This window comes from Psammomys obesus, unplaced genomic scaffold (genome assembly GCF_907164565.1).
Source record: "Psammomys obesus unplaced genomic scaffold, mPsaObe1.curated_primary_1811, whole genome shotgun sequence".
NCBI lineage: Eukaryota > Metazoa > Chordata > Mammalia > Rodentia > Muridae > Psammomys > Psammomys obesus.
In genome coordinates, this window is record NW_026591450.1 from 1536419 (window position 1) to 1554614 (window position 18196).

The 18196-nt window shown below is 45.3% G+C and overlaps 2 protein-coding genes across 2 annotated transcripts in view; one reads left to right on the forward strand and one right to left on the reverse strand.

Annotated features, from left to right (window-relative positions):
- Lama1 (laminin subunit alpha 1) overlaps positions 1-2174 on the forward strand; it is a 116747-nt gene extending 114573 nt beyond the window's left edge. The window contains exons 62-63 of the mRNA XM_055610183.1: positions 999-1221; positions 1810-2174. Of these exons, the coding sequence (XP_055466158.1) occupies positions 999-1221; positions 1810-1970 (384 nt within the window). The 3' untranslated portion in view covers positions 1971-2174. The remainder of the gene's footprint in view (positions 1-998; positions 1222-1809) is intronic.
- Positions 2175-14982: 12808 nt separating this feature from the next.
- Positions 14983-18196, reverse strand: part of Arhgap28 (Rho GTPase activating protein 28) — a 151376-nt gene continuing 148162 nt past the window's right edge. Inside the window, exon 18 of the mRNA XM_055610184.1 lies at positions 14983-17984. Coding sequence (XP_055466159.1) covers positions 17902-17984 — 83 coding nt within the window. The 3' untranslated portion in view covers positions 14983-17901. The remainder of the gene's footprint in view (positions 17985-18196) is intronic.

Below are 18196 nucleotides of genomic sequence, written 5' to 3' on the forward strand. Positions count from 1 at the left end.
CACACACACACACACACACACACACACACACACACACACACACACACCGTGTTCACCTCTCATGACATGGTTCAGCCTGCTGTCATGTTTAGTCTACTATCTTCCCTCTGGACTCTTCCAGATGCCTCTGGCTGTGCTTTCCCTCATATCTACAATAAAGACCTTTCCCTCAGCCATACCTTGGAGTGCTCACATACTCACTTTTTACAGTAGGAACTTAGAACATGATGCTTGACATTCTTCTGTATTCCCTCAGTCAACCTCAACTGCCAGAACCAAGTACTGGAGTCAGGAGGCTTAAACACAAAAATGGACTCTCCCAGCCCTGAAAGCTGGAAGTCTAAGGCTTGGTAGGGTTGATTTCTTCTGAAGACCACCTCCTTGGCCAGCACACGGCTATCTTCTCTTCACTTGTCTTTTCTGTGTTTCTGTATCCTGATGCCTTTTACCAGGACACAGATAGGATTAAAGTTCACCTCAGTGACCTCATTTTAAATTAACGACCTCATTAAGGTCCTCATATCTGAATAGCATCACATCCTGAGGAATGACAGGGGTTAGAACTCCAACATGTGAATTTGGGAGTGGCAGTGTCCACCTGGAACCCCTCTCTGCCCTTTGCGAAGCCCTGGCATTTTTTGTTCCTTTGTTTGCTGCTCACTGCTGTGGAGCATCTCTGGTTTGTCAAGGAGGTTAGGGAGTGACAGTGTGTAGGGGCTGTCCATGTGCAGCCTCCTTGACCACAAGCTCCTGGAAGTGTCCCGCAGTGCTCTGAAAATGGAGCACTGACTTCAGAACTGTGGGAGCTGGGATAGAGTTCAAGTCCTTTGGGAGGCGATTTTTCCACTAACATTGTTTGTTTTGAATGGTCAGTGTTCGTTGTTTCTAGAATCCTGTGAGGGCCTCCGCTCTGAGACTAGTTCATGAATGTGCTGTGCTCCTTGGCTTCTTGGCCTTCTGGCAAAAAGAAATCTCACCCATGTATTTGCGTCGTTCAGGTCTTATTTCACGTCAACAATGGTGCTGGTAGGATAACGGCCACATACGAGCCCAGAGCCCCGAGAACTCTCTGTGATGGGGAATGGCACACGCTGCAAGCCCACAAAAGCAAGCACTGCCTCGTCCTGACCGTGGATGGGAATGCTGTCAGGGCTGAAAGTCCTCACAGCCATTCCACCTCCGCCGACACCAACGATCCCATCTTCGTGGGCGGCTATCCTGGTATGTGTGACCACCTGTTCTGCTTATCCACAGAGGAGGCTCAGTCCTGGGGAGGTGTGAACTCAGAGGACTGTGGGGTAGGGATTGAAAGATAGAGAGTTAACGATGAGCCTCAGTGTCTTAGAAATGATGTTTGAGATACTATACCTCAACTTGTTGGGAAATTTAGCATAGCCCCCCCCCCCCCCGCCCACCATACAAGATTATCACTGAGAACACTGGCTCTGTCATCAAGTAAGCTGGACGATCCTGCCTTTGCCCTATACGATGGCAAGATTGGGGTCTAAGTCACAGGGATAGACAGAATTCATCCTCTTGTACCAAATTTGCACTTGAAGTACGCACTTAAGATGTCCAAGAAATAACTGCACACCCTCAACACCTTTTGTGTGACTTTCAAGTCACAACTACACCTTCAAGTCACTACTTGCTAAAAGTTGCCGGGAATTCTGCCATCCGCTGAAACCACATATGTGGGAAATATTCTGATTTCACAGAGGGTCCACTCGAAGTTATTCTTGATGCTAATGTACAGCTTACTCTATCTCAACAAAACTAAGCAAGACTTGTTTCTTGTTTTCTAAACAGCCAACGTCAAACAGAACTGCCTGAGCAGCCGGACCTCATTCCAGGGTTGTATGCGGAATCTCAAGCTGAGCAGGGGCCCACAGGCACAAGCCTTGGATCTGAGCAGAGCCTTTGACCTAAAAGGGGTCTTCCCGCACTCCTGCCCTGGGCCTGAGCCCTGAGCCGCTGCCACAATCCTCAGCTGGAACCATTGCAAATGTATTGAAGAGAAACAGTTTGTGAACTCTAATGTCTTCCGTTCTGATCTCCTTTCCAACTCAGGTTATGTTTCCAGAGAGGAAAAAAAAAATGTTGTATTTATGTTGAAATAAAGCCACATGTGTACAACAGATACCTCTATTAAATAGTCTAAAATGTCAATTGAATTCATGATCCCTTTTTTCAAGTTTTTCGGATGGGTCTTTGTGGACATGGAATTTTCTCCTGAAGACTTGATAGTGTTTGCTGCTTGCATTTTGAACATTAAAAAAAAAAAAAAAAAAAAAAATCACTGCAGACTGTATTAGATTAGGCTCTTTTTTTTTTTTTTTTTTATAAGTTTCATACAATATATTCACCAGGTGGAAATGAGGACCTGAGCACAGCCTGGCTGGTGTCTTACCAAAACAGAAAACATTGTTCAAGGGCATACAATAGGATCCAGAGCCTAAGACACGTGGTTTTACAAGCGCTGCAATATAATTTAATGCCTCTCAACATAGGCAAACAGGAAAATGGGACCAATTTTTCAACAGAGTGAAATCAACAAATGCTAATCTCAAAAGGGACTTTATCAGACAAAGCTTTCATTTCTTTTTCATTTAGACACGTTTATGGCCTTGAACACATTTCATAGATGAGGCCAGCTCCCCACTTCTGGTTCTCTCAGCTTGTCTCTCTGAAGCCTCCGCTGTCAGGACAAGGATGTTAAAGCAGCTATTTCACCTGAGCACTGTAAGGATGAGGAAATATTTATGTGTTTTATGTGAATGAAGCGACAGACATTTTAACAGAGAAATGGAAAATATGAGAAAGAACAAAATGAAGGTTTTTGTTTTGTTTTGTTTTTTACTTTCTCACTACGTAGCCCAGCTGTCCTGGAACTCAGTATGTAAAGTAAGTTGGGATCCACATCAGAGATCCTTCTGCCTCTGCCTCTGCCTCAGGAATACTAGGAATAAAGGTGTGCATCATCATTCCTGGCCATAAAATAAACTTCTACAGGTTCAAGAATTAGGTTTCAACATAATAAAATTAAATATAGCCAACTCAAGGGCAACATCATCCTAAGTACTTGGACGATGAAATATTCCTTTACGAGCTGAAAGAGAAAACTGCTGTGTCTACTACTCCCACTGTTCTTAATCAACACACTAGCCTAGCAATTAGGTAAGAGAAAGAGAAAGAGAAAGAGCCTATAAATAGAAAAAGAGAAAGTCAAATTATCCTGTTTTGTAGAAAAACATAAAGAATCAACCAAAAGACTATTTAAAGCCCTAAGTTCAGTAAATTTGCAGGTTACAAAACCAACATGTGAAAATCAGTTGCAGTTTTTTATCTAAGTAACAAGAATTATGAGAAGGAAATTGTGAAAATAGTCCCATTCCCAATAGCTACCCAAAAAAGAAAGGGAAGGGAGAGAAATGGGGAGTAGGGGGTGAAAGAGGAAGAGGAGAAGAGAGTAGTGAGGAGAGAAGAAGAGTCCAAAAATCTTGGCGGAAGTTTAAAGACTTGTGTAATACAAATTAATACTCATGAACAAAACTGAAAGAGATATACACACAGAAACCTACACAAACATGGAGTTACCTCCATGTTCGTGGATTGGAAGGATTAATATTGATTTGAAAAACCCCTATATTATCCAAAGTGATTTTGTTTTAATGCAATCCCTATTAAAGTACCAATGGCCTCCTTCACAGAACTAGAGAAAATAATTCTGAAAGGTATACAGAAACACAAGAGTTACCCAAGCATTCTTTCTTTCCTCCTTCCTTCCTTTTCTTTCTTTCTCTCCTTTCATTTTTCTTTTTTGGTTTTTGGTCTTTCAAGACAGAGTTTCTCTGTACAGCCTTGGCTGTCCTGGACTCACTTTGTAGACAAGTTGACCTCAAACTCACAGAGATCTGCCTGCCTCTGCCTCCTGAGTGCTGGCATTAAAGGCATGCACCACCATGCCTGGCCCGAAGATTTTTCTTTTTATTGATGTGTGCGTTTGTGTTTGTGGGTGCCTGTGTTGGGCAGGAAAGGGCACCAGATCCCAGGGAGCTGGAATTACAGATTGTTAAAAGCCCTGAGGTGTAGGTACCAGGAATTGAACTCAGGTCTGCTGCAAGAGTAGCAAGCATTTTCAACTGTGGAGCTATCTCTCCAGGACTGTGAGCTGAAGAAAAAGATCAAACCTCAGGTCATTATGATGCCTCACTTTGAGCAGTTAAGTACCGAGAGCTGTAGTCAGCAACACTGACCTAAGAACAGGATCAGTCCCAGAAATAAACCTACTGATATCTAGCAAACCGCTTCTCGATAAAAGTACCAAAGAACCTATATGGGAAAAATGACCCTCTTCAATAAATGGTGGTTGGTAAACTGTAATTCCAAATGAGAAATACAGAACTTTGACCTTTATCTGTAATGCTGCGGAAAAATCAACAATGGACCAAACATCTAACTGCAAGGTAAAACATGGGGGACACATTTCAAGAAACATGTATAGACAATGGATTTAAGTATGGCCCGAAATGTATAGGAAGCAAAAGTGAAAACCTGAAAACAAACAGCAGAGACAAACACGAGGAAATGTTTGCCAATCAGGTACCTGACTCATCAGGCAAAGGATCCCTGTCGTTGAAATGTAAAGCCCTCAGACAAAACAAATAATCCAATGTAAAAAAGGGAGAGGGGCAAATGATCTGAATAGACACGTTTCAAAATAAATGCATATGGCCGGCAAATCTATTTTGAAATAATTAGTCTCGTAGGCTACCAGGAAAAAAATAAATCCAAATTGCAATACGAGATGTCAGCCCAGTTCCAATCCTGTAACACCGCTCAAATTAGTTTAAGTGAAATAAATGCTGCCAATGAGGTGGAGAAAACACGAATTCCCATACAGTGCTGGTGAATGTGCAAATTTGCACAGCCAGTAAGGACACCACGGAGCTAGATGCCTTTCCAGTCCCCAGGCCAACTCTGCATCGCCAGCTCCGCCCACCGACAGCCTGGGCCCTCCCTCACTGGGACCTCTGAATTGACCCCGCTCTTCTCTATTATAGCCCCGCCCCATCTGCCTGCTGACCCCTCCCAGGCAGGTTGGCTCTGCTTGCCACACCCCATGGGCTGGTTGCCCCCACCTGGCTGACCAATTGGGCGTGGCCTAAGGGGATTAGGGTGGAGTTTACTTCCACAGAGCAGTGGGTCTGAAGGCAGGGAGAAAGGGTAGGGTTAGGTCTGCCTCGGTCCCCTAAAGAAGGCCTAAGGGGCGGGGTCGCAGCGGATGGCAGCAGTTGGGTGGGGGGACGCTCTTCTCCAGCAGTTATCAAGCATAGAAGGACCAGGACCCCCTCCTGAATTCAGAACATAAAGATTTGAGCTACTGGACATGGTAGCCCCGTTCCTGGTGCGGGCAGCCACTTGCCGGGAGGCGGAAATGCTTTCTCCGTATTCCGCTGAGGATGTTTTCCCTGTTACCTTATCAATTATGGAGGAGGTTGAATTTGATAGCAGCATGCAAAAGTGCTTTGTACAGTAATGGTGATATTTGCTACCAACCCAGAGCTAGTAAGGAGCTTTCCTTGTGCAGTTTCGTCTGATCACATTGTCTGTGGGAAGCATTAACGTTCACTGTGCAGATAAAGAGACAAAGGCTCTAAGCGGTTTTCCCAAGGCTCTGCAGTAGGTCACAGCAGAATCTATACTTGAGCTCAGGGGCTGGAGATTGACTCACTCACTGGTTAGGAACATTGGCTGCTCTTCCAGAAGACCCAAGCTTCAATTCCAAGCAAACATAGCTCCAGTTCCAGGGGTTCTGACAGCCGCTTCTGGGGCCTTTGGTGGAAAGTCCTTTGGAAATGAAAATCTGTTTCTTTCACATTTGTCCACTCAGCTACATCCCGAGTTTCAGGACGTCCTGGGATACACAAGATGGCTGCCTTTTGTTTTATTTTGTCAGAGGGTTTATTATGTGCAGCTCTGACTGGTCTGACACTTGCTGTATAGACCAGGTTGGCCCTAAAATCAGAGACAGATATCCCCCTGCCTCTACCTCCTGCTTCCAGGCCAGGCCTCGGTGGTATAAGCCTTTAATCCCAGCCTTGGGGACAGAGGCAGTTGGATCTTTGTGAGTTCAAGGCCAGCCTGGTCTACACAGAGTAAACACTGTCTTTCATAGTCTTCCTCTGGGGCCTGGTAAGGCTGCCCTCCCCCCATTCAGGGTGAAGTGATTGAAGAGCCAGTCATTGAGTTCATGTCATAGACAGCCCCTGTTCCCCTTACTAGGGAAGCTTACTAGAGCTGCCATGGGCTACATCTATGCAGGAGTTCTAGGTTATCTCCATGCATGGTCCTTGATTGGAGTATCAGTTTCAGAAAAGACCCCTGGGCCCAGATTTTTTTGGTTCTGTTGCTCTCCTCTAGTCCCCTTCAGATCTTTCTATCTCCCCCTTCTTTCATAAGATTCCCTGCACTCTGCCCAAACTTTGGCTATGAGTCTCAGCATCTGCTTTAATACCCTGCTGGGTAGAGACTTTCAGAGGCCCTCTGTGGTAGGCTCCTGTCTTGTTCCTTGTTTTCACTTTCTGTTGATGTCTATCCTGTTTGCCTTTCTGAATGAAGATTGAGCATCTTACCCAGGGTCCTCCTTCTTGCTTAGCTTCTTTAGGGTGTACATATTTTAGTATAATTATCCTAAATTATATGTCTAATATCCACTTGTAAGTGAGTATATACCATGTGTGTCTTTCTGCTTCTTGGATACTTCACTCAGGATGAGTTCCCACCATTTGCTTACAAATTTCATGATTTCCTTGTTTTAAATTGCTGAGTAGTATTCCATTGTGTAAATGTACTGCGATTTCTGTATCCATTTCTCAATTGAGGGACATCTGGGTTGTTTCCAGCTTCTAGCTATTACAAATAAAGCTGCTAAAAACATGATTGAGCAAATGCCCTTATTGTATACTTGAGCATCTTTTGGCTATATGCCTAGGAGTGGTATAGCTGGATCTTGAGGAAGCGCTATTCCTAAATTGTCTGAGAAAGCGCCAGATTAATTTCCAAAGTGGTTGTACAAGTTTACATTCCCACCAGCAATGGAGGGGGGGGTTCCCCTTTCTCCACATCCTCTCCAGCATATGTTGTCACTTGAGTTTTTGATCTTAGCCATTCAGAGAAACATTTTCAAGGATTGTGCCCTCTTGAGAGTGAAGCCTGGCATCGTTTAACCACATCTGACTTGCCTCCCCTGCCCCTTTCTACCAAGGCTCCATTGAACACTCAGCAGACTATGGCTTGCTTTGTCTTTGCAATGGCAACATGATTTCCCGATGATTGTAAGACATTTTTTCAGCGTCACTACCCAACTGGGAAGACATCTTGAGAATCGTATTCACAGCAGCCATCAGCTGAAATGTGAATTTTCTGTTTGCTCACAAACCCAGCTGCTTTCTATCTTCTTACACGATTCTTCAGGTTATACCACACAAGGGCTTTCCTGCTGCTTCAAGCTTTATTCCCAGCCTTGATGATTTAGGGTTGACATCCATGAGTTTCTTCTTAGAGTGTGTTGAAAGTGCGATTTTAGATGAATTTAGAGACTGTATTAAGGGACCTGGCATGATGACACAGTCACTTGAATCCCAGGGAAAGCTGATGTGTGATGTCTTTTTTTTTTTTTTTTTAATAAAGCAAATGTCTTAACAGATTGTATCAGGGGAAAATACAATCTTTCTAAGTCATTCTCATCATCACCTCTAGGGATACCTACAAGAGAGATCTCAAGTGTCACAATACATGTTGACAAAGCACTGGGATGGTGGCATGCATCTCTTTCCAACAACTTCTGCGGTCTTCAGCTGGCGTGGCTTACAGTGACATCCCACTCCTGTAAGTTAGTTCCCACGCTCATATAGATAGCCCCAATAAGCCATTGTATTCACCAAGTTGGCTGCATGTTTGTTGAACACTGTCCAGATGACCTTTCTCCCGGGGGGGCGTGTCCAGTGTTGGAAAGAGAACTAAGTTCTCAACCATCTCATGAGATGGTTGAGAAGTTGTCTTCCCCTGTCTTGGGGGCTGCAGGCTCTATCCCCAGCAAGATGGGCTAGTCTCTCTTCTCTGAGAGATGGCTGCTGTTTGTGCTGATGGTCGCTATGTAAGGGTCAGCATTCTCTGGCGGACCCTTTCCTGGACCCTTTTCTGCATTGTTGGATGCCCCAACCTTGAGTGAGCTCCGGTCTGATCATCAGCTTGTTATAGTATAGATGAGAAAGCTACAGAGCTCCATGCAGGTAGGTGTAAAATACAGTCCTTTATTTCAGCTGGCACCCAGACAGGCTCTCGATGCCAAAGCTCAGAGGTGCAGGATGTTTAAGGGAAATACCACAATCACCTCAATCTTAGCGTAGGTCGGAGTAGCCTTGCAATGTCTGTCTTTGGTAGGACATGCTTTCAGACGCGGTATGACAATTTTTATTTACACCTTTCCTGGTTATTTTTCTGTTTGGTTTGCATAAATAATTATTTTGGTTAGTACATCTGGATTGTGGCCAGGGATGAGGACAATCCCAGATGTGTGGGATTTGGGCTGGGTTTTGGAGGAGGGCTGAGATGTTTGTAAGCAGACACAGCATGGAGTCAGGACAAGATGACATCACTTCAGCTCTCCCAACCTCCCACGCTGGTTGCGGAGCTCTACAACCCTGGGTGCTTTGAGTTTTGGAACTCCAGGCCTGTGCATGGTCAGCTCTGATTTCTCTAGGTCCAGGACTTCTACTAGTTGACTGTTTCTGTTTGTTTGTTTTTTAACTGGCTGTCTCTGTGCCCTTGCCCTGTCCTGGGCAAAGAGCATGGGCACGCGCTGGAGGAAACCAGTGTGGGAAATGCTGCTGCTGCCACAAGCCCCTTAGTCTCCTAAGCCTCAGTCTCCTAAGTTGGAGGGAGATCTGGAGAATCTTCCTCCTCTCTCTGCTGGAGAATTCTTACAGCTGGAAGCCCAACTCCATACCTAAAGACAGTCAGCATCGAATCAGCAGCCTCTGCTGCCCTCTAGTGACGACTGTGGGGAAGCACAACATCGTTAAAACTAGGAACAGCGGTTTGAAGATGAAATGCTGATGAAAAGCTAAAGGACCCGGATTTCAACTGCATATAAAATATAAAAAGCTGATCTCCTAACCCTAGAACAGACTTGTGGCTACCAACATGCCTGGAAAACGGTGGAGAAGGAGTGATGGGGCTGGTCTATAAGTACTAAGTTAGAATTAGGAGGAATTAAGTTATGATGTAGATTTCAAAATAGCTAGAATTGAGCTTGAATGTCCTTAACCTAAAAAATTTCGTGTTTAGCCTGATAAATATCTTATTCTTGTCTGATCATCACACAATGTACATGTAAAATTCATGAATGTACATGAACTTTAGCATCCTGTGTCAATTGGGAGTGAAAAGCAAAATAAATCCAGCTCGCCCGTTCTTTCTTGGCTATAGCTAAGCTGGCAAATCTTACCCCCCAAACCTAGTAGTGGACGGTGAATGATGAAGTTTTCCAGGGTATTTCTAGGCTTGAGTCGCACTAAAACGTAAAGCAGCTACACAGATTTCTATGTGTTTGGAATGGATTTTGGCAGAGGGATATAACAATCGTTTCACACCTGCAGAGTGTGGGGTCTTTCAGGAGGGACCACGTCTGCCAAGCTGTCCGAAACGTACACCGGATTTGATATGGTTTTTCCTTCCTGTGCCATGGCATCGCTGAGTAAATAGCCGAGCTCTGCTGAGAGAGGCTGGACACGGATTAACTGGATCGGCCCAGAGACAAGGGAGACAACTCTCCAACCGGAAAAGTTAGGTGCTGTGCACTGGCCCGTGGTTCTGGGTCTACAGGCCAAAGTGTGACCTACACCAATTTCCCTGATCCCCTCCTCTGTGTGTGCCATTGTTCGAGAGCACACTCACGCCCCTGCACGATAATTTCATACAGCATCCAAAACATGGCCGAGACCCTGTCTGTGGCGCCGTGATCGGGCGGACGCTTGGAGTCTGACAATTCTTACACTTCTTCAAATAAGGGCATCTAAAGATGGTATCCTGGGACCTCGATCAGGTGCGAAGCGGGCACACGGCACAGACTGATGTGGGCTTGCTAAACTGCTGCAGGCACACTAGGTTTCACACTCAAGATTTTCGGCTTACCACAGCACCAATGAGTCACCCTGGGCTACCTCACCGAAGTTGCGGACTTAGTGGTCTCAGTGTAACTGAATCAGAAGTTGTGGATTTAGTGGCAGCAGTGTAACTGTGGCTTTCTAGGCATAGATTACATCCCAGGCCTGGCTCAGTTCACAAACACCGAGAAGCAATGCACAGAAGCTTGCTAGTTACACCACTGGGGAAAGGGCAGTTTCCAAATTCTGTTTACCGTGCCAGCATAGGGGGTGTGACTGAATGCTGGCACACCTACAGACTTTCTCCTGTAACTACCTCATTACATTTTGACTGGCACCAATCTGTCTGTTTATCTTCCATCACATCGACCAGGCAACTTTTACAATACACTGTAAAGACCTTGCAAATACATGTACACGCTCCCTTTCCCCCCGCCCCCAAGTATGTGAGCAGACAGGCTGTTTCCTCTGGTTGGATATTTGCTATTGCAGACCCTCCCCTTCCCCTCCCCGACCCGGCCAAGAGGCAACATTTACCTGTAAGGAAATGCATAAATCTTAAGTGATCACCGAGTGTTGAGAGTGGCTCATATCCCCTGAACGTCGTGCCGTCCTGGGCTGCTGATAGTGCCCAGTGTTCTGGTTTCTCCTCTGATCATGAGCCAACTTCAGCTTTGCCTGTTTCAGTACCTACGCACTCGGCTTGTTCAATTTCCATTTCCCTGACACGATTCGCTATGTTAAATTTTCTCAGGGTTTTTTTTTTTTTTTGGACGATTTGTGTATCTTCTTTTAAAAGTGAAACGTGGTTTTGGTTTCCAGATCCTTTGTTGCCGCATCTGTAGGGTTTTCGCTAGTCCTTGCAGTGAGCTTTGATCACGTTCGCCCAGCTTTCGCTGTATTCACCTCCTGTTCCTCCACCTTTTAGGCTCATGTCATTCCTTCTTAGGGAAGACATGTGGCACCCGTGTTTTCGGGACTGACAGCGCAGAGTCATCTCCGACCCTACCCACTTTGCTGCAGGTGACAGCCTTGTGACTGGGTTAAGCATTACACTTTAGCGTATATACAAACCAGATCGTTCATTCTTCTGTCCCTGGATGCCCAGCCTGGTTCAGTAATGCAGGGAAAAGCATGGCTGTGCAGGCATCTCCGTAACAATTAGACTGTGTTTTTTTGAGGCATAAACCCAGAAGTAGAATGGTTGGATCATACGGAAACCGACTTGTGGAGTGCCGGACTAATTGATTTTTACACCAACACAGGCCCTGTCCCCTGCTGCACCCTCAGCAGCATGTTTGCTTTCTTTGCAACAGCTGCTCCCACCGTCATGAGGAGGAGTCGTCCAGACGTGCTGTTGGTCTGCATTGTCCCAGTGGATAAAGTTTTTGAGCATTTTTTGTGGTTGTTTTGGATTGGCTGTGGTGGTTTGGATTTGGGGTGAGAATGGCCACCATCAGCTCATATGCTTGAATATGTGGTCTCCAATTGGTAGAGTCATCAGGGGGAGGATTAGGAGGCTTCCTGGAAGAGTTAAGTCGCTGGGGTGGGAGGAGTTGAGGCTTGAAAAGATTCCTGCCATTCTCAGGGCTCTGCCTCCTGCTTTGGCTTGGCATGCAAGCTCTCCACCATTCCTGACACCGTGCTTTAGCTCCGCCATCATCGACCCTAACCCTCTGGAAACACACACCCAATTAACATTTTCTCTTACAAGTCACAGTGTTTTATCACAACAGTAGAATAACTAATACACTGACTATATACTGCATCACTGAAAAGTGTCTGCTCAATTCTTTTGCCCTTTTGTTGAAATGTTTTCTTGTTGGTCTTGTCAATTCTTTACACATTATAGACTAATCCTTCCAGGAGACTACCCGGCAAAAATCACCTGCTGCTCGAGTATGTCTCTTCAGTCTGACTGCTCTGCATTGTGGGAACATTCTGATTTGATGTCATCCTACTTATCCATGCCTGATTTCCTGAGCTACTGGAATTCTCTTCAAAACCCATCTGCCTGCCTATATTTGAAGGTTTCCCTGTTTCCCACCAGTATTTTCACGCATTACACTAAGGTCTTTGCTCCATTTTCAGTTGATTTTTTTTTTTTTAAACAGGAGGAGACATATGGATGTAGTTTTATTTCTCTATAGAAGGAGATCCAATTTTCTCCACACTCTTTGTTGGAGAAGCTCTTTCATGTCACCTTGGTTGAAACTCAGGCAGCTATTTCTGTGTGGGTTTATGTCTGGGTCTTTATTGTATCTTACAGCTCTATGCATCTGTTTCTGCCAGTACCTTAAAAAAAAAATAAACCCAAAAACTGGGGTTTGAAATTGAGTTATAGGATACTGTCAGCATCGCTCTTTCTGCTGAAGATTGCTTGGGTATTTGAAGTCTTCTTGTTTCCACAGGAATTTTAGAATTGTTTTATTTTTGCGGAAAATGTCATTGGAATTTTGAGGGTGACATGATTCCATGGGTTACTGTTTGAAAAATTTGTATCTTTGAGTTCGTTAAAGTCTTGAACCCATTTTAAAAATGTCTACCACGTTCTTTTAAAATTTAATTGCACGGATTCAGCTCTCTGTGTGTGTTTGTAAGTGTGTGCATGCCACTGTGTACTTGTGGAAGGCAGAGGGCAGCTTGTTCCCTCCCTCCAGCATGTGGGGCCTGGGAATGGAACTCAGGCTTGGAAGCACACTTAGCCACTTGAGCGATCTTGCCAGCCAACTGCTGAACTCTTTATGCTTCTGGAATACAAGTCCTTTGTCAAACAAAACTTACAGATATATATTTTTCTCCCAGTCAGTGGTGTGTTCCTTTGACTTCTTAATCTTCTGTCCAGGTGGCGGCTGTTCGCAATCCTGTTTGAGTCGCACTTGAATTTGTGTGTCATGTGTTCCTAAGGAACCTTCCTTAAGGAGAAACCATCCTGTGTGTTTGTTTGTGATTTTGAGATGGTTTTGCTACGGACTCACCTGTTGTGTGTGTGTGTTGCTGTGTGGTGCGTGTGTGTGTGTGTGTGTGTGAGCATGTGCATTGCTTTTGACGTGGGAGCTGGGGACGTAGACTCAGGCCTGCACAATCTCACAGCAAGCCCTTTCCTCGATGAGCCCCGGATCTCCTTTTCACCTTTATTGCTTTTGCCTTTTATAGAGGCTGTGCAGTGAAAGGTTGACTTTTAAAAAAGAAACTTTGCTCAACCATGTTTGTAGCAGCTTTATTTGTAATAGCCAGAAGCTGGAAACAGCCCAGATGCCCCTCAACTGAAGAATGGATGCAGAAACTATGGTACATCTATACAATGGAGTATTACTCAGCAATGAAAAATAAGGAAATCATGAAATTTGCAGGTAAATGGTGGTACCTGGAAAGGATCATCCTGAGTGAGTTGTCCCAGAAGCAAAAAGACACGCATGGTATATACTCACTCATATAAACATACAACATAGAATAAACCCACTAAAATCTGTACATCTAAACAAACTAAGCAAAAGAGAGGACCCTAACTAAAATGTTCAATCCCCATCCTGAAAGGCAAAGAGGATGGACATCAGAAGAAAAAGAAAATAGGAAACAACCTCGGAACCTGCTACAGAGGGCCTCTGAAAGCCAGAAGAAAACAGGAAACAACCTTGAAACCTACCACAGAGGGCCTCTGAAAGCTTCTGCAGTATAGACTGTCAAAGCAGATGCTGAGCCTGATGGCCAACTGATGGGAGGAATAGTGAATGGAATTTTATGTAAGAAGTGGGAAATAGTAAGAGCTGGAGGGGACGGGAACTCCACAAGGAGAGCAACAGAACAAGATAATTTGAACACAGGGAACTTCCCAGAGACTCATACTCCAACCAAGGACTATTCGTGGAGATGACCTGGAACCCCTGCACAGGTGTAGCCCATGGCAGTTCAGTGTCCAAGTGGGTTACATAGTAATGGGAAGAGGGACTGCCTCTGACATAATCTGATTGGCCTGCTCATTGATCACTTCCCCCTGAGGGGGGAGCAGCCTTACCAGGCCACAGTAGAGGACAATGCAGCCACTTTTGATGAGAACTGATAGACTAAGATCAGAAAGAAGAGGAGAACCTCCCCTATCAGTGGACTTGGGGAGTGGCATGCATGCAGAAAGGGGAGGGAGTGTGGGATCGGGAGGGGAGGAGGGAGGGGCTTATAGGGGGATACAAAATGAATAAAGTGTAATTAATAAAAAAAATAAAATAAAATAAAGAAACTTTGATGGGACTTTGTCACAATATTCTCTGTTTATGGAAAATTTCACACAGCTGTAAAAGACGGCTTTATCACATGGAACTGAAATCCTGCCCAGGCCAGAACCAACACAAGCAGAGCTCGGAGGCAATCAGTGCTGTTCTGTGTCTCCCCACCCCAAGCCTCCTCCACTATGGTGACACCGAGCGGCTTTTGCACAGGCTCCTGTCTCGGCTTCGACAGGGTGGGGCTCAGGTGCAAGCCTTTCGTGTTTAAAATTCTTTTTCTTGCCCCAGCCCCACTGCAAACTCGGAGGTAAGAAGTTTCGTAGTAGCAATTCTAGGTTTTGCCATCCCCACACCCCATGAGAGCTGGTGGAGCAAAAGACTCAGTACTCTAACCTTGAGGAGAAAACACAATATTAGCATTCGTTGACATGTTTTTTTTTTTCCTAACTAAATTACCAAGTTTTAGAGGATAGGATATGCTTGAAAGGTAGTATTTCCAAATGAGATGAGAGTGCGCAAAACAGTAACATCTTTGAAAAAAATAAAACCACTTTAATCCAACATCATATCACTTTTTATTAAGTGACACATTTATGGAAAACAGTTGAAGATGCCTGTCGAGGGGAGTGTAAATCCCCTAACATACAGTCTTTTCAGGCAAGTCAGACAGACACATGAAAAAGAGTTAAAACACACTCGCTACAAAGAGAGACGCTTTCACCTCCTTACTTCTCAGTCAGTGAAATACATGGACAGCAGGGGAGACACTGCCAGAAAAGAACCCGTGTCCCCGCACGGTTAGAAACATGAGACCATCACAGAGGGACACATGGAGACCCCCTTGGCGCACACCACAGGCCGGACCTGCAGCGTGAATTGGTTTCCATGCTTTTGCTGAAACTCATTTACACTGTGAACAACAGATTATCAAGATACACACTTAGAGCTAAATGCAGTGACTTGAGTAAGACTCAGGGACAGTTGAACAACAACAAAAAAGTAAAAAAAAAAAGTCCATTCGATTCTTCTTTTTCCCCCAAGAACGGCTGGTGAGGTAGTTGACCCTGCATGCACACACATTGTAAGGAATCACACTCCAATTTGTCCAAAGGCTGGGTAGGAGGCACGTGTCCCAGCTGAGCGGCACGGCAGAGGGCCTCAGGTCAAAAGCTGAGGAGATGAAGTAAGGCAGTGGGAGGGGTCGTCCTGAGTGTACCCGCCACAGGTCACTTCCTTTAACACTTTCCCGGATGTTATTTTCCTACTTGTGTATCAAGAGCGCTTGATGGGTGGAGGTGAGAAGCCGGGAAGATCAAGATTGCGCATTACTAGCCTCGGATCTGGCCTCTCTCGTTGGCAAACTCTCCATTGCAACAAGGCTGGCCACTCAGCTTCTGAAAACCAACACTCAACAAGATTGAAGTTTTTCCCTTACTTAGGTGACAGGTGGTTTAAATTTAACCGAAGGTTTATTCTTTCAGAATAAAAATAAACTCCCTGACCACATAAACGATAGTTTGCATGTCCACCGACACTCTCTAGTCAATTAACTGTGTGATTAAGAACAAAACGTTCTAGCCAAGGTTGACCTTGACATTGGCATTGCCCTCCTAAAGTTATCCGAAAGCTGTCATGTTCCTGAAAAAACTGAAACCATTAATTCCAAGTTACTGCCAAGACTTTTGCATCCGAAGCCACACAAAAGTGGGCACAAAATGCAGCCTTGCTGTGTGCTACCTGCCACCAGCTAGCTGCTACCTGAAGACTGGTGACTAACATCAATGCAAAGATCCTAGTGTGCTTTCAGCCAGATGAAATGAAAAATCTTGAAAAGAGTGCATTTTTTTAAATATAAATACGACAGACTAGGGTGAGTCTAATACAAAGAAACAGGGATATCTCCATTTACAGAAACGGCAATGCTCTAGAAGGATGGCTTCCACGCATGGCCAGGTCCTGCCGCTGATAGCCTGGAACGCAGCAACTCTACAAAGCGATATGCTCACTCAGTCTTCACTGCAAAATGAGAGTCCTCGCTGAGCACACCCACAGGCACATCAGGCGGCCTAGAAAGTGGCCAAATGCCAGGACACATGAGAACCTCTGCAGTGCCTATTTGGTTTCTAGTGGGTTTTCAGAGAAAGGAAACAGAAATTCCTGCGCAGATCAGACAATCTGGTTCCTGTGTTTCTAGAAAACTCTCTGGCTGTGAAGAATGCTTCGCGTCTACAGCGAGATGCTGGGGTGAAGATGGTTTTGTTTCCGTGTCAGGCAAATCGCAGAGCACGAGACGAGACGCCTTCTGCATTGCCTGTGCGCTTATGGTGTGCCCGAGTCACATCTGGACCCGGGGATGGAGGGTCGGCAAACCGTTCTCTTGCATTTTCGATTTGACTTCGCTTGAGCCGACACTGACAGTCACCAGGGTCTCAAATGTCGTAATGGCTGAGTCCATCAAACCTTCCGTCTGTGGCGTCTAACACGAGCGCTTGTGTGGGCTACGTGAGGACTCTTACTGCAGTCCCTCAGAGGAAAGGAAGAGATCTCCTGTCCCTTCCCTCGCCACAATTCAGATTTGGAACCGCGAGGGCTCTATGCCCCCACCCCCCCACTGTAGTCTGGACAAAGGCTGTATAAGATGCGGACAATAAGGCGGGTGGTGTCCAACTTTCATGGCTCAGTGCTGAGCCACGTCTCTGGTTAAGAATCAAAGAGCACAATGTACCTTTGTGACTTATGAATTCTAGGCTAACGGCACTTTTCAGCACGAACAGGTAAATGCATTTCCCTATTTGTTGGGGGTGGGGTGGGAGTGGGACTGTGAAAGTGACTAAAGTTGTGAAATGCTAAAAAAAAAAAATGTGTTTGACCTGTGAAGGAAATCCATGCTGACACATGAAAGGCAGTTTATTCACTGAGCACCACGATTGTGAGGAGAAAGGAAATGACACCACGGCCGTGGACTACAGAGGAAGCTCAAAGCACAAGATGCCCGTTGCCAGACTGGGATTCGCAATGAGGATTTGTGCTCGTGAGACAAGGAGTCAGAGAACAGCATCTCAGCACTCAGTGGCTGGGGCAGTTCCTTCGCACAAGGGTGCTAGCCAGTCCTCAGAGTGTGATGCGCCCAACAGCTGGTGCACAGTGTCTTTAGACGGAAGGCCCTCCTCCAATCTAGGAGCAGGTCAGAGCATAAATACTGCAGTTTCACCGCGGACGCGCTGCTCATTCTCAGGCACAGGGCCAAGTCTATTTCTGCCACATAGCTCCATGGTGAGTATGCTGGCCTGCCCACTGGGTTACACCTTCTTACCAGGGAACTGTGATATGAAAGTTCGGCTCAGTGAGAACCAGCTCCTCTTCTGTAGTTTATATTGCCAGAGCCGGTGACACGGCCCCTCCAGGAGAACCAGGAGCAAATACCTCAGGGAAGTGTTTTCACCACACTCGTGGGATCTTCTTGGCATATGATACAAGGCAAGAGACATCCAGGGCAGATTTTAAAGGCTTGGCTATGGCTTAATCACCCATTCTGCATGAGGATTTACGTGATACACATCCAATATATACGCATCAGGATCCAAACAGTGTTGTCCTAGAAGAGAAAATTAAAAAAAGCTCAAGCCAGAGAAGTAGTTGTCTTGTAAGCACAAGGACATGAGTTCTAGCCCCAGGATCTACACAAGAAAGAAAGGGAAAGAAAGAGAAAGAAAGAAAGAAGAAAGAGAGAAGAGAGAGAGAGAGAGAAAGAGAGAGAGAGAGAAAGAAAGAAAGAAAGAAAGAAAGAAAGAAAGAAAGAAAGAAAGA